This window comes from Bos indicus, chromosome 7 (genome assembly GCF_029378745.1).
Source record: "Bos indicus isolate NIAB-ARS_2022 breed Sahiwal x Tharparkar chromosome 7, NIAB-ARS_B.indTharparkar_mat_pri_1.0, whole genome shotgun sequence".
In the NCBI taxonomy this organism is placed as follows: domain Eukaryota; kingdom Metazoa; phylum Chordata; class Mammalia; order Artiodactyla; family Bovidae; genus Bos; species Bos indicus.
Genome location: NC_091766.1, coordinates 4,291,222 through 4,316,295, shown reverse-complemented (window position 1 = coordinate 4,316,295; position 25,074 = coordinate 4,291,222). Strand labels below are relative to the sequence as shown.

Here is a 25,074-nt window from a genome sequence, read left to right as displayed (position 1 = left end):
CTGGTACAAAGTGTGGACTGCATGCCTCCTAGCTAGAACTCATCAATGGATCCAGAACACCTATGGCCATTCTGATCGCCTTGACCACCTTTGCGAGACCTACCTTGCTCGTATCAAAGCCGGCCCTCTTGGCCCACTGCCCTGGACCTGAGACAACTATGGACTAGCTCTCTTCTCAGCTGTGGCTGAGTGTAACGTGTGCAATAAATCGTCTCCATCGCTGTCTTAAAAAAAAAAGGCGATCAGGGATTCACAAAGAGGTGCTTGTGGTGATGTTAATAATATTATCTTCATGACATTAAAACCCAAAAGTTGTTATTGATTTTTCGTTTAAAAAAAAATTCCCCCAAACAAAGGATACAGTCTTCTTACATTTAACCTGGACGTTCTGAAAATGAAAGTATATTAAAGTGGTGGCAGAAACTGAAATGGGGTTCTGATCTGGGTGAGACCATTACAGAGACAGGGATTCCTGTGCTGGGTTCTTGGCTTTCTTGACAACCCGAATGCATCTTTGAAATTCTGGGGTGCCCTTCTCAGGAGACGTGTTGCTCTCCGGCTCAGATGGGTGACGAGCAGTGGACGGGCTGGCCTGGCCGACCCTGCACAGCGTGGGCGTGGGTTACAGCTTCAGTCTGCCAGCTGTGCGTGGCAGCGGTTCTGCAAGGGAGCCAGGCCAGTGTCTGACCCGTCTCACAGCTCAGAGAAACCCAGGGCTCCTGTCACTCCCTGTCCTTCGTCACGGGCTGCTCCTGCTGCTTGACCCAGCTTCGTGTGGGCTGTGGCCCCTGGGGGTGATGGGGACTGTTGGCTGCCATCTGAGGGGAGCATCTCTTCCCCTCGGATGAGCTGTCCGTGTACCCATGAATGGATGTGTGAGCTCAGCAGAAGTGCCTGAAGTTCACTGCTTAGTTACTTAAAGCTGCCTGTTTGTATGTTTTTGCTGTTACAACATGTAAAAGGTAGTATATTTAGTACGATTGTATCCTGAAACTAGAAGATTGTCTTAACATTCAGTTTCTAATTCCTGCTTAAGGGCTGCCTTCCGGAGAGGGGAACTGACAGTGAAGAACATTTGTGGACTAGCAAGAGAACCACGTTGCTACGTCTGCAGGAGTCTCAGCCTTTGCTTCTGGTGCCTAGGCAGAGGAATGGGGGGGCGGCCCCTTCACCGTGGTGGGGTTCCAGGCCCTCTGGTCTGGCGCTGCACATCTGTCCTCGGGGGGACCACGCCTGGTTTGTGAGCGGTCCTTTTGCTCCTTGTGGCCCTCCGCACCCTGGTGGTGGTGTGGCTTTGTGGCTAGATGGGGTTTGCTGGGGTATGCACGTGGCGAGGCGGGTGACCTCTGCTGCGCGTGCCCTGTTTCTGGCCAGGCAGGTTTGATAGGAGAGTATGAAAAGTCACATCAGAAGAAACTGGACTGTCTCACAGTGGAGAGCAGGCCAGTGCTTCACGGGAAGGTTGCCATGGCTGCTCATGTGGGGAGACGCCAGGTGCCTGGGCTGAGACCCAGAAGCTGCGGCCTTTCATGGTGATGCTGCCCTTCTGCCGTAGGTTGGTGGCCCTGAGGGCATCCTGCAGAACGGGGCCGTGGACGACAGCGTGGCCAAGACCAGCCAGTTGTTGGCCGAATTGAACTTTGAAGAAGATGAAGAAGATACCTATTACACAAAGGATCTGCCTGTACATGCCTGCAGGTGAGCGCTTCAGCAGAGGGGGGACTCGCCTCCCAGAGCATCCACCTTCCACATGGAAGTTCCAACTTTACAGAGGCCCGTCTAAGACCATGGACTGTGACACTTGGAAACACTGTCCTTGGAAATAAGGTTGCTCAAGCCCTTGTACGCACATAAATCCCTCATCCTGGGCAGGAGAGTGGGGTCAGCACCCTCTGTCATCCCTGATTCTCTCAGCTGGAGGAGAAAGAGTCCCCTTCTCTGCCTTCCTCGGGCCTTAAGGTTGTTCCCCGGAGCCTGCCCCCTCACTCATCCGAAAGAACTCAGCACATCGGCTGAGCATCTGAGTCCAGAGGGTGAAGAGAGCATCTGAGACTTCGCTCACAACGAGGTTCCTGTAGGCTTCTTTAAAATAGCTGCCTTGGGGACTTCCATGGCAGTCCATGCTGCCAGAGCAGGGGGCATGGGTTCCATCCCTGGTCAGGGAACTAAGATCCCGCAGGCTGTGTTGGGCAGCAAAGAAAAATAATAATAATAGAAAGACCTGCGTGTTGACCAAATTTGGAATTCTGATCTAGAGGAGGACCCATCCCTTGTGTTTGGACTTTCTCTTGCTTTTTGAGACCAAAAGAGGTGAAATGATCTTGCTCGGGGCACTCTGCCAGTCAGAGCACTGGGCCTCTCGGCCCTGCCCACCCTCGGGCGCGCGGCCCTCCGCGATCAGCACCCGTGACGGCACAGAGGGCTGCTGCTTCCCTGCTTGACGGCAGACTGTCTTGCTCTGTTGGTTCTGTGCTCCCTCTCATTCCCAGTACATTTTTACATCTGTAATAGTGTTCCTGTTCTCAGCAGGCCTGTGAAGTGGCCTAGTGAAGCTGCAGTGGTTAAAGTCTGCACACCCCCTCGCACTCCTGCCGCCTGCTTGGAGCGGAGGAGGGAGAGCTGTCCTGGCACGAGGTGCCGCGGGGAAGGTTGTTGGCCAGAGCACATTCTGGTTTGAGACAAAGTCTTGGCTTTATGCACATACAGAACTTTACTCTGTGCAGAGCCAGAGCCAGTGCTTTTGTTTTTGGTGTATTGATTTTCAGAAAAGGGAGTCCGGGGGCTCTCCCGAGGTGCTCCTTGCGGGACCCTCCACTGCTGGGTTGAGCTGAGTGTTCCCAGGAGCATGGCGCCCTCTGCCGGAGCGTGTGAGGCTCTGAATGCAGCGTGGTCTCAGCTTACCTTCTGTGTGCCCAGAGCCAGGGATGTTGACTTCCCTGCTCACAAGTCACAGTTCCTGAAACTTGAGACCGAGGGAAATGACTCCGTCACCTTGGGGGTGTTAGGTCTACGTTGCTGGGCTCACCTGGCACCTTGCACTGCTCTCGTGCCCCACACCCCCAAGGCTGCCTGCAAGGGTCTTTGCTGCCATCTGAGGGGTCTCCACAGCACCCCTAACCGCTTCCCTGTGTTCACAGGGTCAGGAAGCCTCTGCAGTTAACTGATTGGGTTTTGTTAGTGGGATCGTTGGGTTTGAGTATGTGTTTAATGAAAAACTTAAAAATGTTGTAAGAGGAAAGAATTTTACATCCTGCCAAATTAAAACCAGAGAGCAATCTTCCAACTTTAACTGTTGATGTTTTGACTTTTTTAGTTACTGTGGAATACACGATCCTGCTTGCGTGGTTTACTGTAACACCAGCAAGAAGTGGTTCTGTAATGGACGTGGAAATACTTCTGGCAGGTAGATAATCAAACCGCGCATGTGTCTTTAATCAGTGCTGTGCTCAGATTTGTGTGTAAATTATGGAAATGTTGAAGCGAAGCACAATATAAAATCACGCTAACAAACCTGGTTTTTTCCCCTCCTCTGTGACTGGTTTAACTTGAAACAGATGGTGGTGTGTGAATGCCTTAATGTATTTACCCTTGATTTATTCTCTGCGGTTCTTTTTATTATGCAAGTAGGGTTGGTTTAATTCTCATTCCCAGTTTTTATTTATATTTTTCTGCAAGATGAGCTCCTGGCATGCCCGTTCATCTTCATTACTGGGTGCCTGGGGAGGATGTTCCCAAGACAGTCATGGGCATCCATGGGAGCTGCTTCCTGAGAAGGCTCCCTCTGGCCTTAGCTCATTGGAGCAGTCCTGAGGCTAATATGGGCCAGATCCTGAATCATCAGATTAAATTAAGTTCACTTGACCGTCGACTCTGGGCTTCCCTTCCTGCTGTTGATCAGCAGCAGCTGTGACTAGGTCCCTTTTTTTTGGGTTTAGGTGAGACCAGCATGATGCGGGCACTCAGATTCCAGGGAGAGTCCGTTTATCTAGGCTCGAGTGGTGAGATTCCTCAGCCCCCACCACTGGCACGGGTCTAGTTCTATTGGCTTCTCTGAGGCTGCCGTGAGGTGAGGACTCAGGCCATTGCCACAGAGAAGCAGAGCAGAGTCTCCGTGGGACAGGGCTCCCAGGTCACCAGCACGGAAGCAGCATCTTCCTCTGAGATTCCTGTTTTATAGAAATAAAGTGACGAAATTCCGTAGGCGGCTTTATTCATACATAGCCCCCTTCCTATGTCTTCGGCAGCCGGACGCGGGCTCATGACCTCGTGCAGGATGCAGAGTGCTCACATCTCATGTCATCTTGGAGTCAGTAATGCAAATTATGGGCTTCTGAGTGAGGCAAGGAAGGGAGCTGGGTTTTTTAGGGATATGAAAGGAGAAGCGTCTTTAGGGTACCCAGAAGAGGCTGGTATCTCACTTTCCAAATGTTCTGGGTAATTTAAGTGTTACTGTGTTTGCATTAGTTCCTCTCTTGCAGGAAAAGCAATTAAATAAAACTTGCCTTAGTTGGCAACCCCATCTTCAGGTCAGCAGAGCCAAGGTCAGGGAAGTGAGCAGAGAACCTCTGAGAGAAAACAGACTTGGTCAGCCAGCACTGTGTTCTGTGCAAGGTCAAATTGTGAAGGTGATGAACCCCCCTTCAGGAAGCTTCCAATGTGGTAGAGCGTGGTGGGCCTAGAAAAGACAGGAGGAAATCACTGATTCCGGTAGAATACCCAGGGGTGGCAGCTCCAGGAGGGGAGGAGGGGTGGGGGCTTTGGAGGTACAGAGAGTAGTGGTGATTAGCTGGGTAATCTGACAATCTTTGTGGGGCCAGAGAGGATTAGGATGTTGGCCTCTGAGCCAAAGCGTGCACAGGAGGGGTTTCCCAGGGTGACGCGAGGGGAGCAGCAGGGAAGGCTGGAGGCCCAGCAGGCGCACTCAGCGTGTGACACACGCACAGCAAGGCTGGGGGTTGCTGGGGAGGCTGGGAGAGCTGAGGCAGGAGCAGGCACTACCTGGGGCCCCGAGTGAGGCTGGTGTTGGGGAGGGCGAGTTCAGCGCTAAACCAGGGACTCAGGGCCTGGCTTAGGTGAGCCGTGTCCCGGAAATGAGAAAGGTGTCAAGAGTTCTGGCCACGCGCAACAAGGAAAGAGCTGAGACAGCGGGGCTTCCAGACAGTTCAGAGCTGGCCCTGTGCTTCCGGAGAGTAGCCTTGACCTCCCCCTGCTCCGTATTTTTTTGCTGTCCTCAGGTTTCTAGTACATTTGGTTATCAGGTTTCCTGGCCTGCAGCAAATGAGAAGGGGTGTTGCTCCTGGAAGCAGGCGCGGGGCCAGGAGAAGTGACTTTGAAAGGAGCAGCGGAGAAACTACGTTGAGTGAATAGGAGCAGTGAAGGGGCGAGCCTTCCTCTCCAAGACAGCAGCCTTGGCACCCGAGTTAGATTCAGTCAGGCCCAATAAGCTGGATTTAAGAAAGCAGGAATGGGGCAAGAGGGAACTGTGTGAAGCATGTTAGGGAAGTTTTCCTTAGAAATGGTTCAAGTCAGATCGATTTTTGCGCTCAGTGGGGAGCCAGTTCAGGGGCAGGCCGGTCCCTCTGGATGCCAGATGGATGAGGTGTGACCATTCCTGCTAATGGACCGTGAACGGTACCGGAACTTTTAACGGAGCTCGAAAATTGGAAGTGGTGAAAAGCCAAACTTTGGGTGTTAACTATTGATCATTTCCTGGTTTCAGCCACATTGTAAATCACCTTGTGAGGGCAAAATGCAAAGAGGTGACTCTGCACAAGGATGGGCCCCTAGGGGAGACGGTTCTGGAGTGTTATAACTGCGGCTGCCGCAACGTCTTCCTCCTCGGCTTCATCCCTGCCAAGGCCGACTCGGTTGTGGTGCTGCTGTGCAGGTGAGGGCAGGGCCCCAGTTCCCTTGTTTGGGGGGGTGCCTTTCAGGCGAAGACTCAGTCTCTCCACAGTGCCAACTCTCTGGAGCTTTAAAATAGTTTTAAGTGGTTTCTGCCAACTGGCGAGGTCTAAGGAGGTTTGGAGGGTTGGGGCTTGTTACAGAGCTAGGAATGTCATATGACCCTTTTGGGGTGTCTTCTGGTTAAATCATAAAAGTTTTAAGAGTTCGGACCTCAAGTGCATGAGGAGATGCATTTATTGCTAACAATTTAAAGGCACTGTGATCATACAGTAAAATGTAGGGAGCACCACTCTGAAGTAAGAGGTAATAAGCCTGGGGCAGGGGCAGAGGTCATCCTCACCTGGGCTCTCCCCGCCCTCGGGGTTTCTGCAGGCAGCCCTGTGCCAGTCAGAGCAGCCTCAAGGACATCAACTGGGACAGCTCCCAGTGGCAGCCCCTGATCCAGGACCGGTGCTTCCTGTCCTGGCTGGTCAAGATCCCTTCTGAGCAGGAGCAGCTGCGGGCGCGGCAGATCACCGCCCAGCAGATCAACAAGCTGGAGGAGCTCTGGAAGGTGAGGGCCTGTGGCAAAGCACGTCCCGCTCCGTGCCACGTGTTGGTGGGGGAGGGGGCTGGGACCGGGGCTGGGGTCCTCAGAAACAGGAAGGAGGGTGCCAGGGATGCCTCCTGCCAGGCCTCTGGGAAAGGAAAGCTCTGGCCAGTGGAGTTTTTCTGTTCTTGTTGAGGGCAGGGGTGGCTGGTGGGAAGGAGGAGGATGGGAGCTGGTGGTCAGCGACTGCAGCTGGACACGCCAGGAGGAGCCGGGCCCGAGCAGACAGCCGGGACTGCGGTATACTGTGTGAAACCTGGTTGGGCTTGAGACGTGTGACATGTTGGAGCCAGGGCGACACCAGGCTGGGGGCCCGCAAGATTCCTGCCCTGCCCACAGGCCGTTCTCCAGGGAAGCCCTCCTCTGGTTCTGGCTGCTTGCACACACACACATGTACACATTTTATTTATTTTTGGTGCAGGATGTGGGGTCTTGGTTCCCTGACCAGGCATTGAACCTGCAGCCCCTGTAATGGAAGCTCAGCATCTTAACTAGTGAACAGCCGAGAACTCCTAATTGCTGTTATAATTAATTAGGCTAGAGATTTTAATTAGGCACCCATATAATTTAAAAAATGTGAATTTATCTTCTCTTCAGCTGCAGGGCAAAATATTTGTGAAGCATTGGCTAGCAGGGACCCTCTCCACCTTGATTTTCAGGTTGCCGCAGTTATCTCACTCTTCTTGTTTATATCTAAACAGCCCACTTACCTGCCAAGAGAGAGTGTGTTTCTCCTTTTGGTGCAGCGTAGTAGGATCAGGAGGAAACGGGGAGGCGGGCCTTCCTTTCTGTTTACACACTTGGGGAATCCAGTGCTCTTTCTGGCAGCTGGGGAGAATAACCTCTCCCGTGTCAGGGGCTAGGTGTTGGTTGAGGAACGTGCCCACCTGGTGGGATAAGTGTGTCAGGCTGTGTTCCTGGGGCTTCCCCCTCTGTGTGTCACGTGGGCTTCCTGATGAGAGGGCTGGGCCACTGGGAGCCCTGCTCGTCCTGAGAAGTGATGACGGGTGTGCACTCGCATACAGGGCGTCTTAAGTAGAGGTGAGAATGGGGAAGAGCGTGGTGCCGGCTCTTGTCTCTAGGAGAACCCTTCTGCCACCTTGGAGGACCTGGAGAAGCCTGGAGTGGACGAGGAGCCGCAGCACGTCCTCCTGCGCTACGAGGACGCCTACCAGTACCAGAACATATTTGGGCCTCTGGTCAAGCTGGAGGCTGACTACGACAAGAAGCTGAAAGAGTCACAGGTGATGTGGTGTGTGCACGAGGGCTTGTTCATTTTAACAGAGCATCTCTCCTCAGGTCTGCGGAGGGTGGGTTTCTCTGCAGACTGCACATGCTGACTTGGGCCTCGGTGCAGCCCCTGAGAGGCGGAGCCGTGGATAAGGACAGGCCTGTGGGAGGTGCTCTGCCACTCACGGCCAAACATCCATCTAGGTGCCGTCTGACCTAAAGTCCAACAAACATTGCTTCCAGTTGGGTTTGTAGCCTTTGCCTCAGCGGGGAGAGTCAGACCCCAGGAGCCCGCAGCACCCTGAGGACGCTCCTGTGCCCATTCCTCGGAAACTGCACGGGAATCGGGAGCCCCGAGGCTCACGGGCCATGTCCTCAGCCGTCAGCTTCCTTCTCTCCCTCCACCACCCACAGAGCAGCTGTCTCCAAGAACAGACGTCGTGTGGGGGGGTCTTCTGGTTGTCCTCTGCAGGTTTTGGGGTCCTCACGCCTTCTCTCCCGGATGTGCCCTGGTTGGTGTTTCAGGCTGTCTGGTGCTGCTCGCCTAGAGGCACCTACCTGTGGAAAACAGACACGAGGAGCCCAGACCCGTGTCTGTGTTGCAGGCTAACAGGGCTCTTATTTTTTATATGCTCAGACTCAAGATAACATCACGGTCAGGTGGGACCTGGGCCTTAACAAGAAGAGAATCGCCTACTTCACTTTGCCCAAGACTGACTCTGGTAATGAGGATTTAGTCATAATTTGGTTAAGAGGTGATTTTAAGTTTTAAAATATTTGTGACTCTAAGTAGCATAAAATTCCTAGTTTCACCCTTGTAAAGTGTCCCTGAATTTGAACTGTTGGTGGTGGTGTCTGTGATGCGTGTGCAAACGCCGGTTTCCTGTTGTCTTCTCTCTGTAAGACATGCGGCTCATGCAAGGGGATGAGATATGCCTGCGGTACAAAGGGGACCTGGCGCCCCTCTGGAAAGGGATCGGCCACGTCATCAAGGTCCCTGATAGTATCCTTTGTGTAAAGAAGGGCCGGCCCAGGCACCCTCTGCCCCAGTCTCCGACGGGCTTGTCCCGAGTACAAGAGACCTGTGTGGGCCACCATGGAGAGCGGTCTTGAGGCCTCAAATGCAGGGAAGGCTGTGTGCAGCCCCTTTGACTCTGGTTTGTTTCAAGCCATCAGGCTCTAGTTGTCCTAGCTGATACAGAGCTGCTTAGGCAGAAACCAGGGTACTCCGAACTGTGTGCCCGAGGGCTCTGTGGAACCTGGGCCCTGGGCTTGGCTGTTCCTTGCTGGATGCCACCCTAGGCTCGTGGGGAAGACGCCCCTGGCTGCAGTGGCCGGAACCTGCCATGGAGAACACGGGCCTCTCGCTGTGCTTCCTGTGTCTGGTGCGGAGGGGCTGTCTCCTCAGTGAGTGAAGGCTTTGACAAGGATGAGACTTAACTCGGCGGTGTAGATTATGGCGATGAGATTGCTATTGAGCTTCGGAGCAGCGTGGGCGCCCCTGTGGAGGTGACTCATAACTTCCAGGTGGATTTCGTGTGGAAGTCAACCTCATTCGACAGGTATGCCCACCCCCTTCCCCTCGTGCTTGCCTGTGTCTGCTTGGCAGGCCCTGGCCCTCGGTGTGGCTGCAGTCTCCCCACTGCTCCGTGTTGTGGGGAGCCAGGCTGCCTGGCAGCTTCGTGTGCCCGCCACTGAGCTGGAGCTTCCCCTTCAGAATGCAGAGCGCACTGAAAACCTTTGCCGTGGATGAGACCTCCGTGTCGGGCTACATCTACCACAAACTGCTTGGCCATGAGGTGGAGGATGTGATCATCAAGTGCCAGCTGCCCAAGCGCTTCACGGCACAGGGGCTCCCCGACCTCAACCACTCTCAGGTTCTCACCTGTCCCGCGGGCAGGAGGGTCCCAGGCCCCAGGGCCTGCGTGCTGAGCGGCCCTCCGCCTTGTCTGCACCCCTAACGGCTACTTGTATCCGAAGGTTTACGCCGTGAAGACTGTGCTGCAGAGACCACTGAGTCTGATCCAGGGCCCACCGGGCACAGGAAAGACCGTGACCTCAGCCACCATCGTCTACCACCTGGCTCGGCAAGGCAACGGGTAGGGCTCTGTGCAGCCCAGGGTGGGGAAACGGAGGGGCCCAGCATACCTGGCGTGCTGCTTCCTACGCCGTTGGTAGTAGGTCTGGCCTCTGTGGCCGCTTTTAACAAGTGAGCTTGCACAGGGTAGACTCATCCTCGGTTGTGTTGTGCCTGTGTGCACCTCAGCGCTTGGAAAGTCTCAGCAGTGTGGTCACGAGGTGATGACGCCGGAATCAGGAGTTAGTGGGGAGTGGCATGCACAGTGTGAAGATCAGGAAGTTCAGACCATCCACCTTGTTGCTCCTTCAGCACCATGTCACTCCTGGCTTTAGTCTTAGAGCTTGAGTCGGCTCCCCTGCCACCTGTGATCCAAACAGTGGTCTTGCTCTGGGCTCTTCTCTGGGCGAGCACTGACATTGCGCTCACGTTTTATTGAAGGCCTGTGCTGGTCTGTGCTCCAAGCAACATAGCCGTGGATCAGCTGACTGAGAAGATCCACCAGACCGGGCTGAAAGTCGTGCGGCTCTGCGCCAAGAGCCGCGAGGCCATAGACTCCCCGGTGTCCTTCTTGGCCCTGCACAACCAGATCAGGAACATGGACAGGTGGGTGTCGGGTCCCTGGCCTTAAGGCTAGGCACGTCTCCCCGGGGCAGGCCCTGGGGGCACCCACCTCCTGCTCACACGCTGTGTTTGCAGCATGCCAGAGCTCCAAAAGCTGCAGCAGCTGAAGGATGAGACTGGGGAGCTGTCGTCGGCGGACGAGAAGCGTTACAGAGCCCTGAAGCGCACTGCCGAGAGGGAGCTGCTCATGGTGAGCTCCTCACCTGCCCTGCTGCCCGGGAACGGGTCTGGGCCTTTGGGCTTTGTCTTCTCACTTGTTCACTTTGGGCTTCCCTGGTGGCTCAGACGGTAAAGAATCTGTTGGCAGTGTAGGACACCCGGGTTTGCTCCCTGGGTTGGGAAGATTCCCCTGGAGAAGAGAATGGCAACCCACTCCAGTATTCTCGGCTGAGAAATGCCATGGACAGAGGAGCCTGGCGGGCCACGGTCCATGGGGTTGGAAAGAGTGGGACACGGCTGAGCAACACTTGGAGTTTCACATGTTCTTTGGGCCAGAGGACCTGTTTGGATACATTAAGTCCATGTGTAGCGCCTGTAGTGGGTTCTTTTCTATTTGAGGAGAGAACTCTGATACCGTCCTCCGTGTGCTTCCTCTGAGGTCACACAGAGACATCTTATTGTCTGAAATGACAATTGTTTGCGGTAGAGTCCACTCCCTGCCAGCCTCCCTGTGGCTGGACTCTTGGGAGCCTGGTCCTGGTCTGTGCCTGGAGCCCGGGGCAGGTCCAGAGCGCTGTCTCCTACTCTAGGTGACGAACCAACTGAAACCATGGTTTCCCTGGCTCGGCACTGCCCCTCAGAGGCTGTCGTGAGGCACCACGCCCTTTTTTAGGCATGACTCGCAAGCACTTAGGATCACCACAGCCTGGACTGTAGATTCTGTCAGGAAGGGTGTGGACCAGAGTGGCGTCTGCGTCCCGTCCTGCCTGCCCTTTGGGGTCTGGGAGCCCTCACCTGCAGGTGCCCTGAGGCCTGGCGCTCTCTTCCCCAGAACGCAGATGTCATCTGCTGCACGTGTGTGGGCGCAGGAGACCCGAGGCTCGCCAAGATGCAGTTCCGCTCCATTTTAATCGACGAAAGCACGCAGGCCACCGAGCCAGAGTGCATGGTCCCTGTGGTCCTTGGAGCCAAGCAGGTGGGCCAGAGCACGTCCATCACAGTCTTATTTGACGTTTTGGGTACACTCTCTTTTGTTCTAGTTCTGTGTGGTACTTAGTGCTGGAGGTTTGCTTTAGTGTCCTAGGCTCTGTTTCCTGCCCTGGCAGAGCACAGAGGGGTGCACAGCAGGCTTTGAGGGGGTCTTCCAAGGGTGGGCGCGGCACAGAGTGCCTTCGTGAAGGTTCAGAGCATGTTCCATGTGTATGGTGGGCAGTTTTCCCACTCCAGGTCAGTGTCTTGCCACTTGAATTAGTGTAGTTGGGTGGTTGTATGGACCCCAGTCCTCTTAGTCCCTGAGTGGACATGTAGGCTGTCCATGTTTGAACTGTGATGCGGGCCTCTTTATCACAGCTGATCCTCGTGGGTGACCACTGCCAGCTGGGCCCTGTGGTGATGTGCAAGAAGGCGGCCAAGGCCGGGCTGTCGCAGTCGCTCTTTGAACGCCTGGTGGTGCTGGGCATCCGCCCCATCCGCCTCCAGGTCCAGTACCGGATGCACCCCGCGCTCAGCGCCTTCCCGTCCAACATCTTCTACGAGGGCTCTCTCCAGAATGGCGTTACCGCAGGTAAGCTCGGCCCAGTGCTGGGAGTCTGGGGACAGTGCCTGGTCTCGCTTCCTTCTCAAGTGGCCTTAGGTGGTGACTGTGTGTGTAGGGGCCCCTCAGAGAGGTGCAGTGGGCAGAACGTATGCTCTAGAGTGCAGGACATTCTTGGGCATGGGAGAAGGGGAGCCCGCATCTTGGTAAGATTTGCAGAGTCAGCTGTGAGGATTCCCGCCAGTGGTGCATCACACACAGAAGAGGCGGTGAGACAACTGCCTGCCCCACTCCTTCCTCTGTCAGCGGTTCTCAAGGCCTGTGTACGCCCGAGAGCAGACTTCGGCGGTGGCCCTGGGGTGTCGGGCGCCTTCGGGCTGTGCTGACACCTGCGGTGCGACCAGGCTGCTGTGAATTGGCACCGCCACACACCTGTGGCAGGCCCTGTCCTGAGTTCAAAGTGAAGAGTCCTCCGTTTACTGGTCCCTGAGGCGCGTCCTTGGGATTCTGTGTGGGGTGGGAGAGGATGGTCTCCCGAGACGCTTGGCAGGTGTGTGAGGTGCTTGAAGGAAGGACCTACACGCTAGTTACACAGACTGGACAGCTCACAGGCATTTTCTTCAGAGGGATCAAAGCTGGCCTGTGGCTTCAAGGAAAACAACTCACAGTATTCATCACCAGTGATAAAATATGAGACTTCACTCCAAAATGAGGGTTTTGGAAAACGCGTGTCCCCTAGTATGAGCTTACCATGTCTTCCGGGTGCCGAGTAAATTTTCTGATGAGATCGTGGTGGTGACATGTGTCAGGGGTGTCAGCCTTTGGAAGCCCTGCCTGACAGGGTGAGCAGCACATCCCATTCCAACAGGCAGCAAAGGTGCTTCCATGTCGCTGGGGGTCAGAGGCCATGCAAGTCAGGGCAGAGCAGAAAGGCCATCGTCCCTGAGCTACAGGGCAGCCTCCCATCCAGTTTTCAGATAGAATTGAGATAATGCCACAGTAGTGGGAAAGGTCTTAAAAGATGCTTCCTGGGACCTCCCTGGTGGTCCAGTGGCTAAGACTGTGTGCTCCTGGTGCAGGAGGCCTGGGTTCAATCCCTGGTCAGGAAACTAAGATCCCACACGTTGCAAGTAAGGGTTCATGTGCCACAACTAAAGATCTCAAGTGCTGCAACTAAGAACTAGCACAGCGAAATAAATGTTTGAAAACAAACATGCGTCCCTTTTCCAACCACTTGCATCTGTGAGGCCTTTCTAGCCTCACATGCTGTGAGGGCTCGCAGGAGACTGGGAGCAGGACTCGAGTAAGCTGGAGAGTGAAGTGAGTTGATAAAATTCACTTAAATATATATTTTAGTGAAATATTATTTTTCATAAAAATATTTTTAAGTTAATATGTTCATCTTTCAATGAATTTTTTAAATTATTTAAAATTTTGGGGTTTTAAAATACAATATATATCGGTAGATGTAATGCACAGAAATAATAGCTGTTTGGACTGCTCCGCTTTCAGAGTGTAAAGAGACGCTGAGAGCAGCATTCGTTTGAGAGCTGCTGATTTAGAGTCTTGTTAATGCCAGCAGCCTATCACATCAGCTTTGTTTAGCCCACTTTGTAGATGAGGAGACTGAGGCGGAAAGTGTGAGTGCCTGTCCACGGCCACGCGGCTGCTGTGCAATACAGTCTTGACCCTTGGGGCTGCTGGTCTGCCGGGTGGTAAGACTAGAAAAGGCCAGGTCACGAGGAGCTTGTTGGTGACGCAGCTGACACTTGTTGGGAAAGCCACCACTCAGCACTGGTACAGACTCCCGCTGGCCTTGCTCCACCTTCTCCATGGCATCGGCTCCACAGGTTGCTGGCGGTGGTTCACTGCTGAACCGTCACTGTCTGGGACATGGCACCCCCGAAGTAAGTTTTTTAAAAACTGAGGAAGTGTAAAGAAGTGCCCAGGCTTAGTGAGCTCTCACGAGGGGACCGTGTCTTACCAGCACCTGCACCTGGAAGCCCCGCCTCACCAGCACCCTGCAGCCCAGCAGCGAGCCCTGTCTGGGATGGTGCGGGCGCCCCGCCCCAGGGTGGCCGATGTCAGTGGTGGGGGCGTGTCTACAGCATGGGAATTAGCCGGCACTGTTTGCTAGCCCTTGCCCTGTCCCTCGCAGGTGGTTAAATGTTTGCCAGCCCCGAGCTTGCTCTAGCCACTGCCCTCACTTGAAACATTGAGTCTTTGCCTCATTTTCAGCTTGACATAAAAGGGATCATACCATGTGTCCTCACAGCTCAGGCTTTTCCTTCATCTATGGTAGTCTGTTTTGGTGCAAAAATTCCAGTTTTTTTTTTACATTAATCTGATTAGGCGTAACTCCAGTCAGAAATTCCCAAAAGAATGGATGGACTGTCTGATTGGACAGACTGATTTTCAGCATCGTAAGGACTTGCAGAGGGCTGAGCACCTAAGATGAACATAAAAGAGCTTGAGGACGGTGGCAGCTCCTACTCGGGGATGTCACGAGTTGCTGTCCAGCTGCAGTCCCAGAGGCGCTGCGCACAGGCCTGAGATAGAGTCCAGAGGCAGACGCACCTGTCCGCACGCCCTGGTCGGGACAAGGCGTGGGGGTCAGCAGTGTCGTTGTTAAAGGCCAGGTGTGGGTACACACGAGTCCCTTAAAGTACATCATAAACCTTCTGGAAGGAGGTAGAATGTCTTCTTTACCCTGGGGCAGACATAGGCCGCAGAAAACACTAACAGTGAGATCTGTTCCGCGAGTAAGCCAGCTTTGTACCAGCTATAGTGCTAAGTGTTGCTGGGAGTTTCGTCAGAGGACCCCCGCCAATGGCCTCCCCTGGGACCCACAGACCTGGGTCAGTTGCTGGAGCCTGTCATTTCCTGCTCTGCCGTGTGCCTCCACCCAGGATGGAATGGCCTCCACTCTGCTCTCCACCTCAGCTCACCCAGACCCGCTGCACTTTTCTTCTCTAACAGGATGTTTTCTTTTTTCTCTTCCACGATGCCAGCGGATCGTGTAAAGAAGGGGTTTGACTTTCAGTGGCCCCAACCGGATAAACCAATGTTCTTCTATGTGACCCAGGGCCAAGAGGAGATTGCCAGCTCAGGCACCTCCTACCTGAACAGGTAAGCAGACTTGTCTGTGGTGCCTGCTGGCCTCGGTGACAGCTTTCCCAGCGGCTGCGCACCTGTGGTCTTGTTTAACGTGGTGAGACTTGTCCTTGTTTTCCTTGTGCTCATTCTGTCCACACACTTAGACCAGCAGCATAGGTCCAACCTCATCTTCTCAGTGTATGTTTCCTGTTGAGCAGATCCTTTAGGAGCCCCCATGTGAGCCTTTTCTGTCCCTCCTGACTCCGTTGGTAAATGCTGGGCTGCCCAGCCATGGGTGTGCCAAGCAGGGCCTCCACAGGGTTGCACTGGAGGCGAGGCTGCCCCTGAGCCTTCCACAGCTTCTAGCCTTGGGGGGGTCTCAGGAGCCCAGAGATGGAGCCTGGGAAGTGAAAGCCTGACTTTCTTAGGACGGAGGCTGCAAACGTGGAGAAGATCACCACGAAGCTGTTGAAGGCGGGCGCCAAGCCGGACCAGATCGGCATCATCACGCCCTACGAGGGCCAGCGCTCCTACCTGGTGCAGTACATGCAGTTCAGCGGCTCCCTGCACACCAAGCTCTACCAGGTACGCCCCGGGCGCTGCCCTTCCACCGCCTGGCAGCAGGGGGCTCTGCCAGCTTCAGGTCCCAGGCTCATCTGTGGGATTCAGTGGTGCATTTTGATACACTTTGTGCGGGCTGAGAGCTCCTTGAAGGAAGCCTGTTGGCTGACCGTGATTATTGCACCTGTAGGAGGTGGAGATTGCCAGCGTGGACGCGTTCCAGGGGCGTGAGAAGGACTTTATCATCCTCTCCTGTGTGCGGGCCAATGAGCACCAAGGCATTGGATTTTTGAATGACCCCAGGCGACTCAACGTGGCCTTGACCAGAGCACGGTACGGAGAGCTGAGTCTCGCTGGGCCTTGCAGAGGCGGCCCCTCTTGCATAGGAGGCTTTCTGAGATGCTGGGAGGGGTTAGCCCGAGAGCTGCTCCCTGCCTGCTTCTCCTCCTGTCAGTTCTCGCACCCCAGCCGCGCCTTGGGCTGTGGCACGGGGCACGGTAGAGGGGCCTCGGCAGTGCCGGGGTAGAGGGCTCCCAGCAGCAGTCTGGAGAGAACCTCTGGCCCGTGAGTTGTCTTTGCTTCTGCGTCCTGGTGGCTTTCTGTCCGGTTGCCTTGTTTAGCTGTGGAATACAGCTTTTGAAGTAGTGAGTGACCCAGAGAATCAGCTGGACCCCATGTCACCCCCACAGGAAACCAGCAACAGCCACCCTTGTGCCAGCTGCAAGCGGGACTCACGTGCACATGTTGGTTCCCTCCCCACTGAGGGCACCTTGGTTTTCCTTTGGTAGCCAGCATAGGCAGGGGAGCCCTGAAACAGCTGATGAATGTAAACTTTCCCCAGAAGCTTGGCTTGGGCACCAAGTGGCGTGCCCAGCCCGTCAGAATGCCTGAGGCAGCTGTGGAATCTGCCTCTGCCACGTGTGACTTGGTTGCCCAGGAGGCTGACTCAGGTCTGCAAATGAGGAGACTCGTCTCTGAGTACATCTTCCCACAGAGATGTTTTGACATCTGGGCTCAACAGAAACCTGCCCTCAAATAAACCCAAGTGCAGGGTTGGCAGCTTACAGGATGGGCTCCAGTGAAAGTCACCTCAGTTTGCAGTTACCCAGCCATCCCCAGCATTCCCAGAGGGTGCTGCATAGGCAGGCCGGGCATCTAGGCAAGGAGGTTGAGGGTGGCTCTCAATGTTCCTGTGTGCTGAGAAGATGGGCATGGTGGGCAGGGTGCCAGGGGAGCTGCCTGGGTACCTTGCACTTTCAGTTCAGTCTCTCAGTCGTGTCTGACCCTTTGTGACCCCATGGACTGCAGCACGCCAGGCTTCCCTGTCCATCACCAACTCCCAGAGCTTGCTCAAACTCCTGTCCATCGAGTCAGTGATGCGATCCAACCGTCTCATCCTCTGTCATCCCTTCTCCTCCTGCCTTCAGTCTTTCCCAGCATCAGGGCCTTTTCAAATGAGTCAGTTCTTTGCATCAGGTGGCCAAAGTATTGGAGCTTCAGCATCAGTCCTTCCAATGAATATTCAGGGTTGATTTCCTTTAGGATTGACTGTTTTGATCTCCTTGTAGTCCAAGGGACTTTCAAGAGTTTTCTCCAACACCACAGTTCAAAAGCATCAAATCTTCAGCGCTTAGCCTTCTTTATGGTCCAGCTCTCACATCCATTCATGACTACTGCAAAGCCATGGCTTTGACTAAACTCTTGGTTTCTACCTCTTGCAGATACGGGGTCATTATCGTGGGCAACCCGAAGGCCCTGTCCAAGCAGCCGTTATGGAACCACCTGCTGAACTACTACAAGGAGCAGAAGGTGCTGGTGGAGGGACCCCTGAACAACCTGCGGGAGAGCCTCATGCAGTTCAGCAAGCCCAGGAAGCTGGTCAACACCATCAACCCGGTGAGTGCCCACCGCGGGCGGGGAGAGACTGCTGGGAACCCCCTCCTCCCCAGGCCGGTGTTCTGGGCCTGTGGCAGTGCGTGATGGCAGGTGGGACTTGTGACGAGTACGAGCTGGGGTGGGCTGAGCGCGTCAGTGTGTGAAGACGAGCGGTGCATGCTAGCCTGTCCCCGAGAGCTCCCACGCCAGGCGTCTCAGTTGTTCTGAGGCTTTTCTCTTCTTGGCCCTTGTGGAGCACGGTGTCACGGTGGCACCCAGCAGCTCGCAGTCAGACCCAAGCAGCTGGGAGCGTGGTAAACCCATGGTGCTCTGGGGCTTAAGGAGTGGGTGCTGCCCGAGCTGTTGGGCATCAAAGGCAGGGTCAGGCGAGGAAAGGTGGGCAAAGGCCAGAGCGCATGAATGGCAAGCCTCTGTGTGTGCAGCTTGGCCACCTCCCAGGCCACCAGATGTTTGGAAAGTTCTTCCTTGTGTCAGCATGATAAATTCCTCACTGACCTAAACCCTTTGCAGGGAGCCCGCTTCATGACGACAGCCATGTATGATGCCCGGGAGGCCATCATCCCAGGGTCGGTCTATGACCGGAGCAGCCAGGGTGAGTCTCTGCGGGGGACCGCCTGGCCCCGCACTTGTTGACTCTTCCCACACCCACACCTTCCAGCCCTGTCACTCCTGCCTGACCTCTCATGCCTCTGTCCACAGAAACCTGCCTGGCAGTGAGCGTTCTTTCTCAGCTTTGCTTGTTTGAAATCAAATAATTGGTTTGGGCAATTTCTCAAAAGACTAATGTTTTTAAAATAATACAGCTCTGCATACGCAGTGGTGTCTCAGCAAATCTCGTAGCTCGGTCAGTTTGCTTCTACGCCCTCACCCCACCCTGCCTGCCCTTTGCTCTCCTTCTCCGTGGGAGGGGCACACCTGCAGCCTCGTCTCAGGTTTTGCTGCTTTCCCTGAACTCCAGCTCCATCTGTCAGACCTCAGGGTTGGGCGCCCCGCCTCTCTAGCTGGATGAGGCTTCCGTGTACTGTGTACTAAGGTCCCTGCCTCCCGGGACCCTTCCCCGAGCCAGCTGTCATGGAGGGCCAGCACCTCGCCCATGTGCTCTGCCACCTGCCCAAGTCTCGCAGCTGCCTTTGGCCTTCTGCATGCTTGCCATTCCCCTCCAGGGCAGGTGGACCCCAGCTGCTCCTCTTCCACAGGAAATTGTTAGAGACCCTTTCCCTGCTGCAGTGTCCTTCCGGTCGTTAGGCTCAGACTGGGGGTTGTGTTCTTAAATAACGACAGATCTTGTCACCATATCTGATGAGTACCTGTGTAGCTGAGGGTGTCCTGGGTCCATCCTTCATCCCTGAGGCCCCCGTGGATCTGCCTTGACCGAAGGTTGCCCTGGGGGCTTTTGTCTTCCCTGAGATACACTGGTGTATCAGGCTTAGGCTTTTTCTTAGGGGTGGCGGTGGGAGCATGTAATGTAACATTTGCAGTAAAAAGGGCTGTTGAAAGAAATCAGAAATGCAGCATGGTTTCCGTTTTTCACATCCCCGTAGGCCAGTGGTTCCCAGAATCCCCCAGGAGAAAAAGTTCACTCCCAGACACCAGCCCCAGGAGGCTGTCGGGTGGGGAGGATGTGTTGTACGATTCGGCATCAGGTGACTTTGCTGTCGGAGCACACCAGGCAACGCTGGGACAGACAGCAGTGAGAGGACAAGACAGATGCTCCCGCTGTGGGCAGAGCAGGGCTCGTTTGGATGCGGTGTGACGCCTGCCGTTCACCTTGTGTCTTACAGGCCGGCCCTCGAACATGTACTTCCAGACCCACGACCAGATTGGCATGATCAGCGCCGGCCCCAGCCACGTGGCTGCCATGAACATCCCCATTCCCTTCAACCTGGTCATGCCGCCCATGCCGCCACCGGGGTATTTTGGACAAGCTAATGGGCCAGCCGCAGGTGAGCGCTGAGCCGGGGTCCCGTGGGAAGCCGGTTTCGCCTGGGCTGGACTCACACCCTAGGGTTGAGCAGGCGTGCTTGTCCGTGAGGCTCAGAACCTCTTTCAGGGAACCCTGGACTGCTGTCTTTCAGGCCGAGGCACCCCGAAAGGCAAGACTGGTCGTGGGGGGCGCCAGAAGAACCGCTTTGGGCTTCCTGGGCCCAGTCAGACGAATCTCCCCAACAGCCAGGCCAGCCAGGATGTGGCGTCCCAGCCCTTCTCCCAGGGCGCCCTGACCCAAGGCTACATCTCCATGAGCCAGCCCTCCCAGATGAGCCAGCCCGGCCTCTCCCAGCCTGAGCTGTCCCAGGTGAGCCCTGGCCCCTTAGCGTGAAGCAGCACACCCACGGTGGGGTCAGAGCAGCCCAGGGAGCCCTCTTGGCACACCCAGGCCCGGTGACACTCTCCTCTAACGACCTCAGCATAGGGACTGTGGGTCTAGAACACCCCACATGCAGTGCTGTCCTGGGTAGCACATATCCAGCGGCGAGGTAACCGGTGTGGGTTTCCTGCCACGTGGGCTTCGAGGTAAGTTTCCAGATGATTCCTTGGGGGTAGCAACGGGTAGGACACAGAGCAGGTTCTCACGGCCGGGAGGACGAGTACACCTCTTGATTCAGTGCTCATCTCTCCAACCTTGTCTCGCAGGACAGCTACCTTGGAGATGAGTTTAAGTCACAGATCGACGTGGCGCTGTCGCAAGACTCCACATACCAGGGCGAGCGGGCGTACCAGCACGGTGGAGTGACGGGGCTGTCCCAGTACTAGAAGGCAAGCTGGCCTCTGGAGGAGGTGTGGGTCTCGAGTCCTCCAGGGGCCGCCCGCCCTGTCCCTGCCACTCTGGGTCCCGGTACCTCTGCTCAGCTGCGGGGGATATGAGCCTCAGGCGCGCTCCTCTGCCACTCTCCAGAGGGTCTTAGCGCTGCTTCTGGTGGGCAGCCAGGAGGCAGAGGGTCCCCTCACCCTGACGAGGCCGGTCGTGAGGGTGGAGAGGGCCCAGCCCCTAGGTGCCTGCGCGCCTCTGGGTGTGCGTCTCGGTCCCTCCGGGGCCCTGTGTCATGGTTGTCTGCCCATAACAAGGCCAGAGTGGAGTTAGAAGGCCTTGGGCCTGCCCCACCCGCCCGTGACCAGGGGCTGCGGGAGCTGGCGATGCTGGGAGCAGGGGCAGGGCTGTTGATTGCACGGGCCCAGCAGCCGTGACTCTCAGCCACCTTGTCTCTGGGTGGGAAGTCGGTGGTCGGGGCCCCCAGCTGGCCACTGGAGTGGGGGAGCCTTCCGGGCCAGGTCCACGAGCTGCCCTGGCTCCCACCTGTTCTAAAGCCTCTTGCCCTCCCTCTCTCCCTGACAGGTGGCAGCGGAAGAGCTAAGCTATGTGGCTTAGTCCATCAGCATCTTATTCTGGGTAATAAAAAATAAAAATAAATGGATACCTGTTTTCCACTGCTAAAACTGAAGCACCACTGTGAGCAACAGGAGAGGGAGAGGAGCACCCGAGGGAGAGAGGAGCCCGAGGCAGAGCGAGCGCCCACTGCTGGCACGTGGCGGCAAGGAGACGAAGGGAGAGCGGGAGGTGGGGCGGCCACGGAGGACCGCCGCCAGCGAGCCCCGCCAGCCCCGCTCGCGAGGAGCCCAGCTCGCCCGCCGCATCCACACCTGGGTCTGCGACCAGGGCGGAGGGAGGAAGACCCTCATCTCAGAGTAGCCCTTTCCTCTGTTCTTTTCTTTCTTTTTCTCTTTTATTGAAAGGGGACTACGTTTTAGCAGGAAAAAACTTCGCGTTTCTGTGCTGAGCAGGCTGCTTGCAGTGGTGGCCATGCCGGGAGAGCCCCACAGAGTGTGGGTTCTGTCCACACCGGCTCTGATACCGCCGCGCTCATGCTGCCTGCGTTCTAGGAGGGTTTTCATTTCAAGAAAATATGGTGGTTTGTGTTTTTCTGTTTGTTTTTTAAAAATTCTTTCTAAGGAGTACTGAAAAATATACTTTCCTGAGTTTGTCTCTCAAATCTTAATGGTGGGCCTGGGAGATGTGAGAAGCTTCCAGAAACGAAGTTTAAACATGCCAACACAAACTCAAGATTAGAATCAACACCTGCAATGGGACGAGGATTGTTTTCAGTTTTTAGCTTCCAGCAGCTTCTCCCAGCGCATCAGGGCAGTGAGGGAGCACAGTCCTGGGCCGGGCAGGCAGCTCCGAGGGCCCTGCTGGACTCCCACGAAGCAGAGCGCTCCGGTGCGCCATGGACTTGGCCCCACAGGAGGGGCTTCGGGCAGGACTGGCCGTGAGGCTGGAAGGCCGGAAGGTGGCTGTTCCCCGGCCAGTTGCTTCTTCCCCAGGGTCCTTCCTGAGGATTTGGTGAAAGGCGGCAGTCAGGAGGACCCGTCCCCGACCCCAGGGAGGCCCCCACCACCCTGAGGCCAGTTGGGAGTCACTGAACGCCCCCCACCCCCACCTTGTTCCTCACCTGCCCCACTAGTTTGGAGCCACTCTACACGTGGGCACAGCTTCGATGAGCTGGGGTCATTTGTGGGGGGAGAAGGGAGTAAGTTTCCAAAATACGTTGGTTTTGTGCTAAAGGGCTTGAGTTTGTCACATCAGGCGTTACACAGGGCCTCTGCCTGGGTCTGCACTGCAACTTGAAGTTACTGTTGCTGGCAGAGGCCCCCACGCCCAGCTCTTTGCACACGGTGGGGTTTTGGCCTCCCTGGCCGGCCCTGGTTGGGGACCATCTAGCCCTAACCCTGCCTGTCCAGGCCCTGGTGCCCCTGACCCCACCATCCCCCTCCCAGTGTGCCTTATCCCACAGCCTCCAGCTGGCACACGGGGGAGAGGGGACGCAGGCCCCCTTCCTCTGGCACACAGGGGTGGGGGCACAGGCCGCCTTGTGTGGCAGGCCTCTTATTTATCACCTTCGCTGCAGGGCCTTCGGCCCCCACTTCTTTTGGTAGCTGCATAGTTCGGATAGGTTTCTGCTGTGACCCCTTGTGCGCCGTCCCCGCGGGTGACACACCCACCCTGTTCTGTTCCTTGGAATGCTTTGCCTCTGCTTTGTGCTGTTTGCTTTTTTTCTCCACCTTCTTAGCAGCAGTTACTATAAGTTCCCCAAGTTAGAAAACATCTGTACCAAGGCAATGCGACTTTTGGTTTTTGGTCAATTTGTTTTAAGCTCTTTTGTCACCAATAAAATCTTAATAAACATCTCTTGCTTTCACACTGGGGCTGGATAACTGCAGGGGTGTGTGGCAGAGCACTTGCCCTGGGGGTCTGGCTGGTTGGGGATGTGGGGTTCAGAGCCACCTTGATGACAAAGCTGAGACGGGGCATGGAAAGGGGAGCATGGGCCTGGGCCTGGGTCCGGCGGTTCCTAGGCTTCGGGCACGTTAGATGTTGGGCTCCGGGATGGTTTCTCCCATGGCATCATTGTTGGGAACCCCCACCCTTTACCCTCGTGGTCAACGGTGATGGTCAGTGGCTGCCAGCCCCCACCCTCCGGGCCAGGTAACAAGAGCAGAGGGGCCAGCTGCGCGGACCACGGAGTGTTTATTAACGCCCCCCCCCCCCCGCCCCGCCCGCCCCTCAGCGACAACCGCACTCGTCCACCACCATGTCTTCGTAGTGCCGCAGCACCACGTTGTCGCTGTTATCGAAGAAGAGCACGGAGATGGGCGACAGGCGCGCGGGCACGCAGCAGGGCAGGCCGGCGGCGCCGGGGGCGGCCGCGTGCATGAGCGTGCGCAGCACCGCGTGGTTGAGCGCGGGAGTCCCGCCAGGTTCAGACAGCACCGCAGGCAGCGCGCACTTGCCCTGGCAGTAGTTGGCCAGGAAGCCGCGAGGCGCGATGACCCAGCGGTGCCAGCCCACCTCGCGGAAGCTCACGTAGAGCCGCCGTGCGCGACACGAGCCCCCAGAGCCACCACCCACTGGGGGCTCGGCCTCGCGCCGGGGCCGGGCCAGGGGGTGGCACAGGCGCTGGTCGAGGGTCACCAGCAGCAGCGAGGCCTCGGCCAGGCGCGCGCAGGCCGCGGGGGTCCGGTGACGCAGCGCCAGCGTCAGGCGGAGGCTGCGGGGCGCCGAGGCGTTGCGGGCCCAGATGGAGCCCAGCAGCTCAGCACGCACCGGCTGTCCCAGAGTGGGCACCACCTGGCGGAGCCCCACCGGCCCGAGGCCCGCTCCCGCCGGCGCCACGCTCAGTTCCCAGCCGCCAGTCGTCCCCGCTGTCGCCTCCGCAGCCTCGAAGCGCAGCTCCAGGCGGGCCTGGCTCGGGCGCTCGGCTGGTTCCACGGCCGACAGGTCGAAGACGACGGTCCACTCAGGGCACTGCCCTGCAGCTGAGGCGGGTTCCGGGGGGCGGGCGGCGGCTCCTGGGAAGAAAGGGAGAGGGCTTGGCTGGCGCTGGGTCCCTTCGCGGTGCTGGCTGGCCCACGAGGGGGGCCTGGGTTGGGGACTGCAGAGAAAGGTGAGCGTCCGAAGGTGGGGGCGCACCGTCTGTTAGAAGGCGTCAAGTGCTGTGAAGCGCCAGGGGGTGGGGGCAGGGCATCACTTACGAGGAAGAGGCCCTACCCAGTTTGGGTCAACCCGCGGTTGGGGATTTCGGCAGACAGGGGGCCGCGTGCGGGGGCGGGGGGTGGAGATCGGCGAGTGGGGGATGAACGAAAGCCCGCCTGGGGCCAGGGGAACCGATGCTGGGGCGGGGTGGCATCAGCAGGAAGGCATCAAGTGGTGTGAAGCGGCAGAGGGGCTGTGATGGAGTGGGGGCAGGGCTTCATCTGCAAGCCAGGGGGCCCGGCTCTGAGTAGAAGAGCCTGGCTTTCGGACCGCTCCCTTCGCTGTCCCCCATCCCCTGTCCCCACAGGTGTCCACGCCCAGGACCGCATGGAGTACTGAAGCCCAGGTTGCTTGCAGGCTGGACGGGATGGGTGGGGATTCTCAGGGCTCTTCGGCCTCCCAGACCCACGCCGCCAGCGCAGACCCCACTCACCGCGGTCCAGGACGTGGCGCACGATGTTTCCGGCGACCCCCAGCTCCTCCACGTGGCACGGCCGCAAGGTGGCCCCCGGGGGCATCCTCCGCGGGTCCGCCCTGGCCTCCTGGTGGTCCCGGCGCCGGAACAGGCGCCACATGACAGGGGGTACGGGCCGGGATTCGGGGGCGCCCCGGGGCACGTCGGGCAATCCGAGGGCCTGGAGCAGGGCGGCGGCGGGGCCCGGGGGCGCGGGAGCGCAGGCCGGGGGTGATGAGGGCAATAGCAGGGCCAGTAGGAGGAGAAGGACTCGGCGGCTCGGACGGCGGCACAGAGGTGGCATCTTCCTCACAGGCAGCGGCCGGGCGAGTGCTCAGGGCCTGTCGGGCTCCCTGACCTGTGGGCTGGGGGCGGGACCGGGGTCCCTGGAGAGATCTGGGCTGGGTCAGGGTCCCGGGGG

General features: G+C 56.9%; 2 protein-coding genes across 4 annotated transcripts in view; one reads left to right on the top strand and one right to left on the bottom strand.

Moving 5' to 3' along the window:
- The window catches only part of UPF1 (UPF1 RNA helicase and ATPase), a 33,581-nt gene extending 10,716 nt beyond the window's left edge, over positions 1-22,865 (top strand). The window contains exons 2-24 of one of the 3 annotated variants that reach the window (XM_070792478.1): positions 1,556-1,698; positions 3,314-3,403; positions 5,720-5,887; positions 6,280-6,460; positions 7,579-7,740; positions 8,364-8,448; positions 8,631-8,729; positions 9,180-9,288; positions 9,444-9,603; positions 9,707-9,825; positions 10,245-10,409; positions 10,503-10,617; positions 11,419-11,562; positions 11,937-12,150; positions 15,132-15,249; positions 15,645-15,801; positions 15,968-16,110; positions 17,499-17,673; positions 18,184-18,265; positions 19,455-19,616; positions 19,749-19,966; positions 20,305-20,427; positions 21,005-22,865. In XM_070792478.1, coding sequence (XP_070648579.1) covers positions 1,556-1,698; positions 3,314-3,403; positions 5,720-5,887; positions 6,280-6,460; positions 7,579-7,740; positions 8,364-8,448; positions 8,631-8,729; positions 9,180-9,288; positions 9,444-9,603; positions 9,707-9,825; positions 10,245-10,409; positions 10,503-10,617; positions 11,419-11,562; positions 11,937-12,150; positions 15,132-15,249; positions 15,645-15,801; positions 15,968-16,110; positions 17,499-17,673; positions 18,184-18,265; positions 19,455-19,616; positions 19,749-19,966; positions 20,305-20,424 — 3,129 coding nt within the window. In that variant the 3' untranslated portion in view covers positions 20,425-20,427; positions 21,005-22,865. Of the gene's footprint in view, positions 1-1,555; positions 1,699-3,313; positions 3,404-5,719; positions 5,888-6,279; positions 6,461-7,578; positions 7,741-8,363; positions 8,482-8,630; positions 8,730-9,179; positions 9,289-9,443; positions 9,604-9,706; positions 9,826-10,244; positions 10,410-10,502; positions 10,618-11,418; positions 11,563-11,936; positions 12,151-15,131; positions 15,250-15,644; positions 15,802-15,967; positions 16,111-17,498; positions 17,674-18,183; positions 18,266-19,454; positions 19,617-19,748; positions 19,967-20,304; positions 20,449-21,004 lie in introns of all 3 variants that reach the window. The other 2 variants (XM_070792476.1, XM_070792477.1) reach the window with 2 other exon arrangements.
- Positions 22,866-23,222: 357 nt separating this feature from the next.
- GDF1 (growth differentiation factor 1) lies at positions 23,223-24,957 on the bottom strand. The gene is made up of 2 exons (XM_019963803.2): positions 24,633-24,957; positions 23,223-24,015 (listed from the first exon to the last, which is right to left on the bottom strand). The coding sequence occupies exons 1-2, from the start codon at positions 24,955-24,957 to the stop codon at positions 23,231-23,233; spliced, it is 1,110 nt and encodes a 369-aa protein (XP_019819362.2). The 3' UTR covers positions 23,223-23,230.
- Positions 24,958-25,074: the final 117 nt, after the last annotated feature.

Excerpts from the sequence above, each read along its gene's own strand:
- GDF1 (XM_019963803.2), bottom strand. The coding sequence starts at position 24,957 with ATGCCACCTCTGTGCCGCCGTCCGAGCCGCCGAGTCCTTCTCCTCCTA. Across the intron at positions 24,016-24,632 it reads GCGCCACGTCCTGGACCGCG|GAGCCGCCGCCCGCCCCCCG; the intron begins GTGAGTGGGGTC and ends CTTTCTTCCCAG.